The following is a 15090-nucleotide window of genomic DNA, read 5'->3' on the forward strand; positions in this document are numbered from 1 at the left end:
AGGATATTTCTATGGCTGATAGTACTACGCACAACCCTAGGACAAGAAGTAACGATTGACTCACTTGACAATGGACCAGGATTACTTCCTTTCAAACTAGGAGTAGCAAGAATCGTCTCACATTACCACGCCTTCCTTAGCCATATAGACTTAGAAAATATTCATATACAGATAGAATTAGTGAAAAGCCAGATATCCGAATTAAGACCCTTATTAAATAATAAAACTGTATTTCTTTTTGATCCACACATAGAACATCTCAATAGTAAAATTGCATCAATTACAAACAAACTGAATATATTTCAATCATCACGAAATAAAAGAGGTCTCATCGACGGTCTCGGTTCCGTCATAAAAAGCATTTCTGGTAATTTCATTACACAGACGCGTCAAAGTACGATCGCGCTATTAAGATCTTGCACAATAATGAACAGAAATTAGAAGTAGAATAAAATAAATAATTTCCGAGAGCACTCAAATAATAAGTAGTATTGTATCAAATCAAGATAAAATGAATAAAGCATTAAATTTAATATTACAAAGCGACGCCAGAAAGGACACTGACTTAATAAAGTACGCACATATGGCACAACACTTACTAATCTTAGGAGATAATGTAGAAGATCTGTGTGAAGAATTACAGAACTTAGAAAAAACGTTAACATTTATTCGTGCATCGAGCACTCCATACTCTATTAAGCTTAGAATTTTATATTCTAATAAGGAAGTCCTTGACTTTGTAATTAGAAATTTTTATGAAGATATTAAATTAGGTTATTTTTATCTAGATAAACAAATAGTAATAGTTATTAAAGTACCAATTGTGGATCCTTTACTATACGACTTTTATAAGCTTTCCCTTGTTCCTAACAGAAACCATAAGACCTTGATCCCACCTTTACCATTCGTAGCAATCTTTAGCAAAGATTCTCGGTACATAGAGACAGAATGTCCGAAGTTAAACTCACTATTTCTCTGCGAATCGAAATCCAACCTACAGATACAGGAAAAGCCCTGGACACATCCAGCAGCTTATTACTAATCAAGAACTCCCGCCATCCTGTGAATTAACGTCAGTTACTCTGAATAACGAAGCCCTGAAAGCACTTGATGACAAACATTACACCATGAGCTTCCCTATTCCAACAAAAGTAAAGATGTCCTGTGGACAAGAACAGTATCGAACTTTACATGGCAGCTACTTAGCAATTATCCCACTGAATTGCAACTTGAAAGCACCTACTTTCACGATCTCCAATTCAAACGACCATATCAAAGGACATGTCGTAAGAATAATTGAAATGTCTCAGTACATCGAACCAGAGCCCAAATCTTTACCAAAATTTATTCTCAATTCACCAAGTCTACACAAGCTCCATAGTTTTAAAAATGATATAGCAACTCAATCATTGATACATCAAGAAAGCTTCACCTATCCAGTAATCTATCACATGACAATACCCATGTACCTTATACTATTGGGTACATGTGCACTCATTGGAACTTTATTATATCTCTAATTACATAGAAGAAACGGAATCACGAAGACCAGCAGAGGCACCCCTGATGCAACATATGCTGTTCCGGCACCCAGGAAAATCAACCCTAACCAAATTAAAGTTGACCATGGATGCCTACCAGCGACCATCTCGGAGAAGTCCTGCAATAGTCGCTGTTCTGCGGGGGGACGTGTTACGCATAGTTAACCCTAGCGAACCGCCGCATAAGCATAGTCCCATAAACGTTGCACACGGCACTCGAGGCAGCAGGCGCAAGCGCAGCAGAAACGTGACTTAGGTGACATCATGATGGCGTTTACCCGATCGTGGAAAATATAATTGTATTCATTACTTGATCTAGCATCGATCAGTAGACATTAGGATAATTAATTGTAATTAGTTATAACTTTCCTTTAATAAATAAGTTGAAGTAAATTTGCATTTTTTGCATCATTTTTTTGCAACCAACGTAATTGGCGCTCGAACGGTAATTTTACACCAACACAAATAGGTATCTCAATAATGCTTGAACATTACTCGTAAAAGTACTGGTCTATTAAAAGAAACAATTTTTATTTTATTTATTATTCAAACCTGTACCTAAAATATCCTAACCGGCACACTAATTTAATTTCTCTATTATATTTTAAAAACCCACCCAATACCTTTTTTAAACATAAATCACACTAACAAGCAACCTTTTATCACACTAAAACTTTACAGTTTACATGGGTCACGGATGACGGAATGAACTAAAATAAAAATAAAATACTAATTTTTAATCAATGAATATACCTATTAACTATTTACTCTAATGGTAATGGTGATACTCATGTTAAAAAACTGAAACAGCCGTAAACTCCTAATATGGAGTGAGTGAGACAGATGTGGGGTTCGGACTCGGGAGTAATCGGTTTATCTCGCTACAATTCGTAAGTAGGCATGCCTACCTAGCCGCCCATAATTTTTTGAATATCGCTTAACTGGGACCAATAATTTTCTAAATAAGATGTATGAAATACTCGATGCGTCGTATAGACATTATCGGGACTGCCTATCGTACGAATTTAGTATCTAGCGTAAGGAAATATTGAATGAGTCGGTGTTCAATAATAGAAGTTTGGTCATAGAATAACGGAACCAAATTAAACTTAATCAAATTTACTATTTTATTTTTATTATAATGGTATTGAGTAACTGTATTTATTTATTTAATACTTTCATAACGAGGTAGGCAATGCGTAAAGGCATATATGGAATGCACGCCCCTGATAGTAGGTACATCTCTAAAACCGTTACACAAAAGTTAGAGTTCACTGTGGCCAACTTAATTGGCAAGTGATATGTTTTAACTGTTAACATCATCATCATCATTTAAGTGTTACATTAATTTCTACACAAATTCATATTGTTTAATTTCTAGGGAATAACTCAGCAGAACAAAGTAAAATATCTAATGAATTAGATTCGGTTACAACCTCTTTATCTTTCACTGTTGGACAAAACTCTAATGAATGTCATAAAAATACATCATCATTAATCATAAGTAAAACAAATACTTACCTAATAATGTTTGCGCGAGAAAACCAATTAAACTCACCTGTTTCGGCGGGACCGAAGGTTCGGCCAATTATTGAAGGAGATCCAGCGATATCATTAAGTAAGTAATGTACTTAGTTTGTTTCATTGCCACTAGCCAAATTTTACTTAACAAGATATTATATATTGCGCCTAAGGATGGCTCCTTGCTCTGCATTGTGTACTCTGTGGTCTGTGCATGATTTAGGAAAGAGCGGCTTAAGGGATTTGCTTCCAAAGCCGTTAATAAATAAAAAAAAATTAAGAAAGAGCGGCAAGTATAAATTAGATGTTTAATAACAAAAATTAATACACGTATACTAGACATCATGATAAAATAAGCGAAAAAAAATACAACAATATTAAAACTAGGAATTTGAAAATATTAAATGTAAGGTACATCGAAATAGTTAGAATAATAATGATTGTTAGCTACTTACAACCAGGGTCGGTGCATTTTTGCACGAATGTCTCCAAGAAGTCATGACCTTCACCTGCATCGAAACAACACTTCACCAAAGACATTTTATAAATTGTTACTGTATTTTCTATGATTTTTACTACTTAAATGGAAGATGTGGGAAAAATCTAATTCAGCATATTAAGTAATTATACAGAGAATATTAAATATGAATTAAGTTTCGATTACGGAAAGACTATTGAGCAAGACAAAAAAGAGTGTGTATTATTCTGCTTTGAGATATAATTATTCATTGCGTCGTCATTTTTTATACGCAATATAGCTTTATCCCTTGTATATATTATAATGTTCGTAAAAAAATTGAGTTCAAAGTTCATAAAACCATCACACATTAGTCAACACAGAACACAACACAATTTTGTTAAGAATAAATATAAAATATAAAGATGGTTAATATGTCTTTCGACTGTCATAAAATAGTATAACTCTCAAAATATACAACTGGGTCAAACTTATTGTTATTGTCGTTTTTCAGAGGCAAAAATCAATCTGTTATAGCAACCTAATTATAGATATTTGCTGTAGGTACTATAGGTACGTAACGTTTCTTATATTCTGGATTGCTATGCGACTGAATGTGTTGGCCACTAATTATTCGACAGTTTGTAAAAGCATGTGTCTTTTTAATTTGGGCGGTTTCTGCGCGGTTTTTACTGAAAATTTGTTTATTACGCACCTAACAACTGGTAAATTCAATACCATGTAGTCTTGGTAAGTTGGTAGTCTGTCTAATAGCATGCAACCGAATGCTTCATCTACTTGTCACTAGATGGCAGAAAAACTGAATGTCAATAATGAAAATCTAACTTTTAGGTGGTGTGTAGCAATATGTATTGTTAAAATTTTTAGGACTTACTAAATGTCTAAAAATATATAATTTTATATAATACCGGAGAGATATATCACTTACACGTAATAACTATAATTACAATATTGTTTAAATTTATAAAAAATATTAAGATTATATAAATATTTAAAAGGAATCTCTTTATTTGTTTGTTTTATTTTTTTAGAACATTGGTAACGAGACCATCAGCTGAAACCTGTTTATTGTTAAAAGAAGAATATTTAAATCATTTCTCAATAATACTAGGTATATAATAGTAGGTACTCGAATACAAGTAAAAACACCCGTTATATCCGTACACGGCGTGAATACATTGACAAGTCGACTTATATCCAATTTTAAGTAATAGCAAATTTGAGTTCTGGATTTTTTGCTTTTTATGGGAAATAAATGAGTAAGTTGATAAACTCACTCATTTTTGGTGTATCACTCTTGTTAATAATTAAACAACTCTGTTGCCTACGAGATAAATATGACATCTGGAGATGTCTAAATATACTAATATTATTTATTTATACAACTCAACATGCTTAGTTATTTACGCGAGATACCTACTCGAATTAACTAACAGCACAGCTTGAGATGGTCAGTTGTTCAGATAACCCATAACTGTGTTCCCAAATATACATATTAAGATGTCAAGTTATTAACGGCACAAAAGTGCGGTGCAATATGTGATAAGTAAATCATTTGCGAAATTTGCCGCTGTATCTAATTAGACAAAGCGATATATATGATAAGGATTTATAATAATTTATTATAATAGCTTTAATTTTGGCACTGTCCTCTTCTAAGCAATCAAATATTTTTTTAGATTTTCCGTGTCTTTGACCAATTAAGTTTGTATTGTGCAATTATTGTTTACTTATTTAAAATATTGTTATTAAACAACACAAATATCTATATACGATACCGATTCGTAAGGCGGTAGATTTTTCAAGAATACAGTTCCGAAAAAAAGTACAAAAAATAATGATTTGGAGGAACACTCATTCAAATTTCCATAGTGGCCATGTATCGTTTGTAAAGAAATTTGCGCAAATCTTTTTACTTGCCTCTGAAATTGTACAGCCAGTGCCTCTATGATTTTAACTCGTCTTTAAAAAAAAACAGTTAACATTTCACACGTGTGACCTTATAAGATTTGTTAACACAGGGAGACGAAAACTTCATTTTGAAAGCCGCGCTTCAACACCAATCATTAGCTGAAAAAGCATATTCTGTAAAAAGGAAGGACAGAGAGGAAGCAAAGAGTAACCCATCCATTCGATCATTTACATTTGATCTGCAGTAAAGCACCCCCCCCCCCTGCACCCCCTATCTGAAAACTTCTGTTTTATTTTTATTAGAGACAGTCGGAGAAAAAAGACGGTCTTAAAATCTCGCAATTCATAATTTAGCAACTGTGGTTACATGTGAGATATGACCATAAGTGCTCGTGGAACTAACTAAATTGCGTCGTTTCTCCATAGAAATTCTGAAGAAAATGCCTTCAGGTCACGTTTTATTCCGATACATGTCGTGGCCAAAACAAAAATAATACGGTTGCAATGATGATCATCACATATTTCTTATTAGTGGCCCATGAATACATGGGGCGTGACTCGAATCATGCCTTAATAAAGAGAACCAAAAGAAGGATCCAACTTAAAATTAACCATTTTAATGACTGGCTGCAACTAGTAAGATCGTGGAAGATAAAAAATTGCATACGATGTTGTATCAATGAAGCTGTAAAATATCCTAAACTTAACAGAATTATCTTAAAAAAAGGGCCATTTACGGTTTTAAAAAAATGCTCTGAAATTTTTTATGGCAACCTGTAATATGGCTGCAATATCAAAAGCCCTGTGGAGAAATACGTTTCAAGACGGACCTTGTACTCAGAAGTAGTCTCCAAAGAGATTTTGCCTAAAAATACAGAGAAAAAGAAGGATCTAATGGATTTCTTAACATTAATAGATCCGGCATTTTATGATTTTTTTAAAATCGTAAAGACTGACAATGACACAGTGAACATTGATCCTGATTTGGATACATACTTAGAGGAAAATGGAGAAGATTAAGTACAACAAAATTCCGACAATCATTATTGTTTCATCATTTATGTTTGCATTAATATAAAATACTTTGATGTAAAAATTCTATTCATTGTAAAAACGTCTATTACTAAAGTAAAAAAACTATATTTTACTATTTTTATGCCGTCAATCTTAATTACTCTATCGATTTTTCATTAATTACTAAGGTGAATACGTTGACATGTCATCGGTGAACAACCTAACATGTCATTTATTTCGATTATTAAAATGTTAATTTGCTATTATACCTACATCATTTGAAAGTTCCGATTAAATTACTCAGATACATATAAAAATAACTAAAAAAGACAAAACCATCAATTTACCAGTAATATTTAAACTTAAATATGGCTGCCCTGAAAACATTACATTATTGCATTTAATTTTAAAGGACAAGTACTTAGTTCAATTTGGATGAGACTAGGAACCTTTATGGCTGGAATTCTTAATGAGTTGCGCCGTTTATTCTCTCTCATAGCATTTCCTTCTGAAGCGGTTGAAGTGCTTTAATTGACATCAAAGAGAGTGTGTTCTATTTTGCTATGACCTGGATTTTATTTTGTATTTAGTGTACTAAAGTAATCAATTTTGGGAATATAAAATTTTTAATAAGCCTTTTAAATTAAAATAAAAACCACATACCGCGTGGCGCTACAACGGCGACATTAAATAAACACACGGGTAGAACTAATTAACCGTAACCATAATAATTCACCTTAATAAATCAATTTTCAATAATATTATTTCGGAACAACCTGTAAGAAATCTAGCCGTGCCGTGCGCTAGCGTAGGCACTGACACCTACTTCGTGTCGTCTTATGTGACCACGAGTGATTCCTGAATATTCTATAATTTGTTTGTTTGAAAATATGAAAATTTCATTTATTAACTTAAAATTTTAGAATTATTTTTCTTGCGATTAATCTTAGATAATTGTACACTATGTTTATTTAACGTCGCCATTTAAAGCAGAATTTATCTTTTTAACCGACTTCAAAAAGGAGGAGGTTATCAATTCGATCGGTTTTTTTTATGTATGTACACCGATGACTCTGAGATTTATGATCCAATTTAGTTCGATGCAGAATGGATGCCATTTGGTCCTATAAAATTTTTACATAGTTTGGCACAGTAGTTTTCATTTTATTTTTTATGAAAACTTTTGTTTACCTTGATGATATAATTGTTTTTTTTTGAGTACGGCTTTTTAGGAGTTTTTATTCAAGTTGATTATATATTATAATTATTTACTGACACTAAAGAGTAAAAAAAACTTCGTTTCAAAAAACCGACTTCAATAACTGAAAAGTATAAAATAACTAAACATTTAATTAAATACACCTTTACCTTTAATATAAATAAAATACTATTATTTGTATGTGCTACATATTGATAGCTTTTAAGTCGGTACCAAGCCAAATGTAGTAGTAAATACCTACACTCGCCACGCGTGACTTTGAGCGGGATGGGATCATCTTGAACAAAACAACCCAAGGCAACAGACACGCGTGGCCAGACAACCTTAATAATTACAGTAAGTAAGCTGTTTATAATATTAAGTTTTATTTTGTTTAGGACTTGGCACTGACTTAAAACCTATCAATAGGTAGCATATATAAATAATAAGTGTTTTATTTATATTAAAGGTAAAGGTGTATTAAATTAAGTTTTTAGTTATTTTATACTTTTCAGTTTTTGAAGACGGTTTTTCTAAGCGTAGTTTTTTTTTATTAAATACCAATTTATTAGTGAAATGAAATGTAGGCAATACCTATAATAAAAGACATTGTGAAAATTAATATTTTTATTTTACATCTTAAGTAGGTACATCGTTATTTTTTTTATAAAACATCTAAGGAGATCTTATCATAAGATATTAGTTGTTGTATTAACAATAAAAGAAGCATTTAGTTACAACAGTTAGTATCTACTGACAAAATATAATCTACGGTAACATTATGGTTCTTAGGTCTATAGGACATCAATACAACTCACGCCACATTTGCAACAATACAATAAATAATACAGCGAACGCTTTACCAATTGTTTGGTGTGATATTTTTTTAGCGCTGCCTCTATTTATATTGTTCAGTTATTGGCAGTCCTAATATATTTTGTTGTCAGTGTCCACTTGATAACATAAAAATGCATGGCACAAATTAATAAAGGCTCTATAGATTTAAAATATAAGACAATGGTATCTAACATAGATATTATGTTGGAACCCTTGAATAACATTATTTTTAATATGATTAAAACGTTAGGTCCAAAAAGCGGGTTTAACAAATTATAATTAGGTATATTTCCTATTTCACTGTTTTCAAAATCACCGTACGCGTGTATTTTCCTGTTTTTTATTTTTAGATAGCTTAAACCAGCCAGCCTTCTTATCCTTGGGAATAGACAACGATCTGGCAACTCGATTCCGCTCCTCATTCAAAACTTCGTTGGATTGGGTCTTTCTGTTTGTGGGTTTACGCGGTATCGTGCTCTGTGACGCGTCGTTTTCCCGCTTTTGCGACCGATATAGTGTTGTGCTAGAGTTAGTTAATCGGTTTTGACTCGGCCCGCGTCTACTCAGAGTAGTTTGACTGTACGATTTATTTTTCATAAGTGTCGCCGGTCTGTCGTCGGACAAATTTTTCGTCGATGAATATTTTTTCGGAGTGCTGTCTCTTTTCTTCGGTTTCTGTGCGTAATGCACGTCGTACTGATCGTTGTAGTGTTTCGGCGTCCACGGCGCGAACAGAGAGAATGTTTTTGTTGTACTCTTGACTTGGACGTTGGAGGACATGAGGGAGGAGACGTCATCGTCTCTGGAGCGGTTCCGAGACATTCGGCCAGGGTCGGGAATGTCACCAACTGTAAATCACAAATGTAAAATTTATTAATTTATATGTCTCATTTAATTGATTAGAGAGTCCTACAGAAAATATGGATAGTTGATTGCACATTTAATGTGACCGCCAGCGCCTACCAGTGCCTTATCTGTGATCGGATTGACTCTTTAATAATATTCGGAGGAGTTATGCGTAATGAGTTTTATATAGGAGGCAGATGAGTATTGTCGCCGAACCTCAAGTTAATATTTTTTTATTGAAGTAAATCCATAATTATCTAAATGTTTCAGAGTTTCAGCGTGTGTCGAATCTTCGGTGGAGGACGCGTAAGCCCTTAACTCTATACCGTGCGGTTGGGCTTTAAGTGCACTCTGCATGTAGACTTACAAATCCTAGCGGTATCAATACTTAAGATAATACATAACATAATCAGGCTACTATCACAGTATCACAGAGGCTCCTTCGCAAGGATGCCGGCTAGATTATGGGTATCACAACGGCGCCTATTTCTGCCGTGAAACAGTAATGTGTAAGCATTATTCTGATGGGCGCCGTAGCTAGTGAAATAACTGGGTAAATGAGACTTCACATCTTATGTCTCAAGGTGATATACGCAATTGTAGTGCCGCTCATAATGTTTGGGTTTCTCAAGAATCCTGAGCGGCACTGCATTGTAATGGGCAGGGCGTATCAATAACCACCAGCTGAACGTACTGCTCGTCTCGTCCCGAACTGTCATAAAAATATCCATGTTTGACTGGTTGACGTTGATTTAAGCCACAACCGCGCAAGTCTCGACATTTTGCTGGTTTGTGGAGTCAGCTGGCGGCTACTTTTATTAATTGCTGAAATCGAAAATTTGAGGCCTCAGTTTATAGCTTCAGAAACGCGGTAGGTATTGCTAGCTTAACGTTAAGCTAGCAAAGCAGTAGGTACACCCGAAACCAAAGCAGCTTCAAACTTTTATTACTAATATTTAGGTAACTACTCAACTAATGCTGGCAAAATAAAGGGTGAAATTTATTTTATAGTATTTAAAAAAGGAGATACACTCCTTTACAACAATTTTTATTGAAACAAATATTATTTTATTTTATACTGAGACGAGAATCCTAACTTGACATTATTGACAGCACTAAACGATACTTTCCGAAAAGCATTATTCAACTTTGAATGCACTGACTGATTATTGCTATAATTAAGTAAAGATTTAGGCTGGGTTGCATCCTCACTTCAAACTCAAAATTTGGACTTTTACAAAACGTAAGAAACAAAATGCTCTTAATACATATTCTGCTGAAATGACATAAGATAATATTGTGTATTTGATGGTCAAGGCATTTGTAATCTATTTGCATTATACTTTTCATCCACGGTCAGCGTAATCACAATCAATATAACAATAATGAAATTCAACTTGCTCTACCACTACAAAAAATATTTAATAACTCATTAAAAACTGGAGTATTTTCTAAAAAGTGGAAAATTGCCAAGCTGGTACCAGTATTCAAAAGTATCGATAAAAATAGTGTTACGAACTACAGACCAATTTCCATACTTTCTTTGCTTGGTAGGATATTTGAAGCCTTAATTTATCTACGACTTTATGGCTACTTAAAAACACGTTTGGTGCCTAGCAACATGGCTTTATAAATTATAGGTCGACTTGCACAAACTTGATTAATTTTTCAGAATTATCAGTAGACGAGATTGATAAGAAGAGAAGAGTAGATGTGTTAGGTTAGTTACACTGATTTAAGAAAAGCATTTGATCTAGTGCCAATTTCCATCTTAATCTTGAACTTATCCCTGTGTGGCATTGCTGGATCAATTTTAAGTTTGTTGAATTCATACCATACTGATCATATCATCATCAATAGTCCCAATAATGTTAGTGCCTTGCAGACTTGAATAGCTGGTTTAGATGATCCGAACTTAATGGCGTGAATGAAAACTTTATTAATAGCAAACACAAACCACACAGAATAATACAACTACAAAAGACTTAGAGGTAAAAAAAATAATTAAAAACTTATAGCATAAAAATATACAAATGATAAAAAAAAGAAACAAATGTATGCATAATATTATAGTGATTATCTTAATTTAAAAGTACTGTGTAGCAGTTATTGTTATCAAAAGGAACTGACTCAGCGTCAATGCAGCATCATTGGAATAATACCAACACAGCGCTGATTTTCAGCAGCCCCCAGGTGACCCATTGAGTAACTACTATTGTAAAAAAATCAATTTAGTTGTATTAAAGGTTCCATAATATTATTTTTAAAGATGATCATTTGAAATTAGGTACTATTTGTTCAGAATATTACATGAATATACATACATACATAAATATTAAAATAATAGCAATTTTAGAAATATTGCAAATATAGAAACAAACTAAAACTTGATCCCATTATGTATTATTAATAAGATATATCTTATAATGTAGGACTTATGCACATAATTTGTGAGCAGATACTTAATAATTCAAATAGACATAAGGATGAGATTTTTAAATTTTTTCTGGAGAGTTCCAACAGTCTTCAGATTGCGAAACGGTGGTGGTATATCATTCCAGCACTTGGTGGCACTGTACCTAAAACTTCCTCTAAAAGAGGCGGAATGATGGAGTGGGACTGACAAGACATTGACTGCGAACCTTGTTTCAAAATTTAACTGGCTGCGCTGGCCTAGCCATTCCAATTTACTATATAAATATTTTGGCGTTTTTGTCTTAATAATACCAAAAAGAAGCGTGGCTAAATGAAGTCGTCTACGAGCATCCATATTTAAAATATTTGCTTCTTTGAGGTATGGAGAAATGTGTTGTCGGGCCGGTATGTCCGAGCAAAAACGAGCACATGCATTTTGTACTCTTTGTATCGACTTTCTTGTTCTGCCAAGCAGCCTCGGACCATACACTGTATCGGTATAGTTAAACTTGGATAGAACAAGAGCCTCACAAAGACGTATGCGCAATTCTGTGGTTATAAATGGTCTAATTTGGTATAAAACTTTTAATCTATAAAAACTGTTGGAAATGACTTTATTTATATGCTTCTCAAATCTTAAGGACATCCATTATCAACCCAAGATTGCGAGCTTCTTGTACGCGTTCGATATCCTTATCATTAATGAGTAGTCTTACATTGAATTCATTAATTAACTCTAAGCCGTTACAATTGCCGAAGATCATACATTTTGTTTTATTCGGGTTTAAAATCAGTGAGTTTTATTCAGACCACATGAATATTTCATGAAGATCAGCATTTATAATATCTATTGCCTGTTGGGCTTCGTGTGGCGGAAAAGAAAAATATAGCTGTATATCATCAGCGTAGATTTGATAATTGCAGTGTTTTATTTTTTTGATTATGTCTGCAATATATATAATAAAAATAAGGGGCCCTAAAATAGAGCCCTGAGGAACTCCCCTCGTTAAAGTGTCACGTTCTGAAAATTTTGTGTTACCTTGCTCATCTATCACTGAGACCGTCTGTGTTCTATTAGTGAGATAGCTTTCAAACCACTTTATACTATTTTCACTAAAACCATAGTAGGCTAGCTTGGAAAGTAGGAGATTTATATTTAAAGTTTCAAAAGCACGTGAAAAATCAAGAAGTATTAAAATTGTTACTTTTTTTTCCTCTTGCGCTGCCAAAATATTATCTACTACGTCAATGAGGGCAGTAGTTGTGCTTCGCTGTTTTCTGAAACCGGATTGGTGATCCGGTAGTATATTTTGAGTTTCTAAGTAACTCATCAATTGTTTATGCACAATTTTTTCTATAATTTTTGAAGGACATGGAAGTATACTAATTGGTCTTAGGTCGGAAAAATTGCGTGGTAGGTCATTTTTTGGCAGAGGACGAATCATGGCATGCCGCCAAAGGTCGGGAAAAGTTGTTAAAATGTGTGTTAGTATGGTTAAAGTCTGTGATAGCGTGAGGAGCAGCATGTCTAGAGAAATGTCATCAATACCAATAGCGTTCGACTTGAGCTCTTTTATAGCCATAAGAGTAGCATTTTCGTCAACAGTCATAAAGTTAAAAGTAGAGTTACCGAAACGGTGAAACTCAAAATACGTAAGAGTTGATAATGTTACTAGATTAGTTCCAGAGATATTCAAAAAGTGAGAATTAATTTTATTTGGATCATTTAAGTGGGGCGATAGTGGGTTGTGTTCTTTGGATTTTATGCGAATATTATGTTTTATGTGTTTCCACATTTTTTGAGGATTATTAATATTAGAGTTAATGTACGTATTGAAATACACTTGCTTTTCCCTATGCAAAGCCTGAGGAACATACAGTTTTAATTCTTTATAGAATTGTATATGTGACTCAAGTTTTGTTTGTTTTGCCAATTTTTGTACATCATCACGACGTTTCATTATTAATTTAATGTTATAAGTAATCCATGGATATTGGGTTTCTTTAATATGTATAATTTTTTTTGGCGCGTAAAAATCGAACAAATTTATAATATAATATGTCAGCAAAGGTACAATTTCATTTACATTAGTTAATAATAATAAATTTTTCCAGATAATATTGTTCAGCGAATAAATGAAATTAATTGAATCAATGTCTTTAATAGGTCTGCATACAATATGTTTAGGTTGTATTTTATTTTTTGGTATATTTGATGTACACGTTATAAATGCGTGACTACTAAGTGACTCTATGTAGTCTGCCACTATACTCTCTAAACTAAGCGTTATATTTGTACAAACTAAATCTAGAAGGGATGCAAATGAAACACCAAAACACCAAAATGCAAAACTAATGTTACAACTAAATTCTATTTAGATAATATGCCTCTTAATAAGTAGGTATTATTAAGGATTTGGGTGTTTTATATTTAATAGAAAACTTACATTTATACCACACATAGACTATTGTTAGCAGAGCAGCATTTGTAATTCGCAATGGCAAAGTTTTTAGAACCGTCGTACGAAGGTGATCCTATATAAAAGTCTGGTTGTCAGTATTTTGGAATATGGCAGTACCGTCTGGAGACCACACTACGTTTGCAATTGTCTCAGAATCAAAAGAATCCGGAAGCGTTTTCTAAACCACTAAGCTTTCTCAATTGAAAAAAATAGATCACTCGCAACATACACTGAAAGACTTACATATTTTAATGTACCAATCCTGGAAGTCCGAAGGGGCATCGCATGTACTTTTCTTATACAAAGTATTAACAGTGTTTATGACAACTTCTTTCTTGTGTATATGTGCAATTTTAGAGTGCCTAACCTTCTCGCAGAACTATTTTGGGGATTTTTGAGCAATTCACATGTGTCGCGATTATGCAAAATTATAAACGATTATAAGTGCTCAGATCTATTCAGAGATTCGTTGCCAAGAATTCGCAAAAAATGAAAAAAGCTATTATAATTAAATAATTAATATGTATTCTTGATTTGTTAGTATATCTTGACTTGTTTAGTAGATTTTGTTCATTTCCTAATTATGTTAGATCATAGAATGGTTGTATTATAATTTAATATAACTATTTGACACATATTTTCGCATGCGGTATTCACCTTAAAAGGTAATGCATTTTGTAATAAGACCTTTATAACTTAGCATAATTATAAATGTAGATAATATTGTAATTATCACTGGTGAATCAATGGTGAAGTGCTATGACTTTCAGGTAGTACCTAGACTTGACTATAAAATTAATATTTATTTTCTGTCAGCTTACATTATATTTTATTGCAAATTTTTTTTTCGGGTTGCTCCTGTTTTAG

At 33.1% G+C, this 15090-nt stretch overlaps 1 protein-coding gene across 2 annotated transcripts in view; it reads right to left on the bottom strand.

Moving 5' to 3' along the window:
- The window catches only part of LOC126967507 (protein EFR3 homolog cmp44E), a 44286-nt gene extending 40245 nt beyond the window's left edge, over window positions 1-4041 (bottom strand). Inside the window, exon 1 of one of the 2 annotated variants that reach the window (XM_050811997.1) lies at window positions 3518-4041. In XM_050811997.1, coding sequence (XP_050667954.1) covers window positions 3518-3602 — 85 coding nt within the window. In that variant the 5' untranslated portion in view covers window positions 3603-4041. The remainder of the gene's footprint in view (window positions 1-3517) is intronic. The other variant, XM_050811999.1, reaches the window with a different exon arrangement.
- Window positions 4042-15090: the final 11049 nt, after the last annotated feature.

This window comes from Leptidea sinapis, chromosome 13 (assembly GCF_905404315.1).
Source record: "Leptidea sinapis chromosome 13, ilLepSina1.1, whole genome shotgun sequence".
Taxonomy (NCBI): domain Eukaryota; kingdom Metazoa; phylum Arthropoda; class Insecta; order Lepidoptera; family Pieridae; genus Leptidea; species Leptidea sinapis.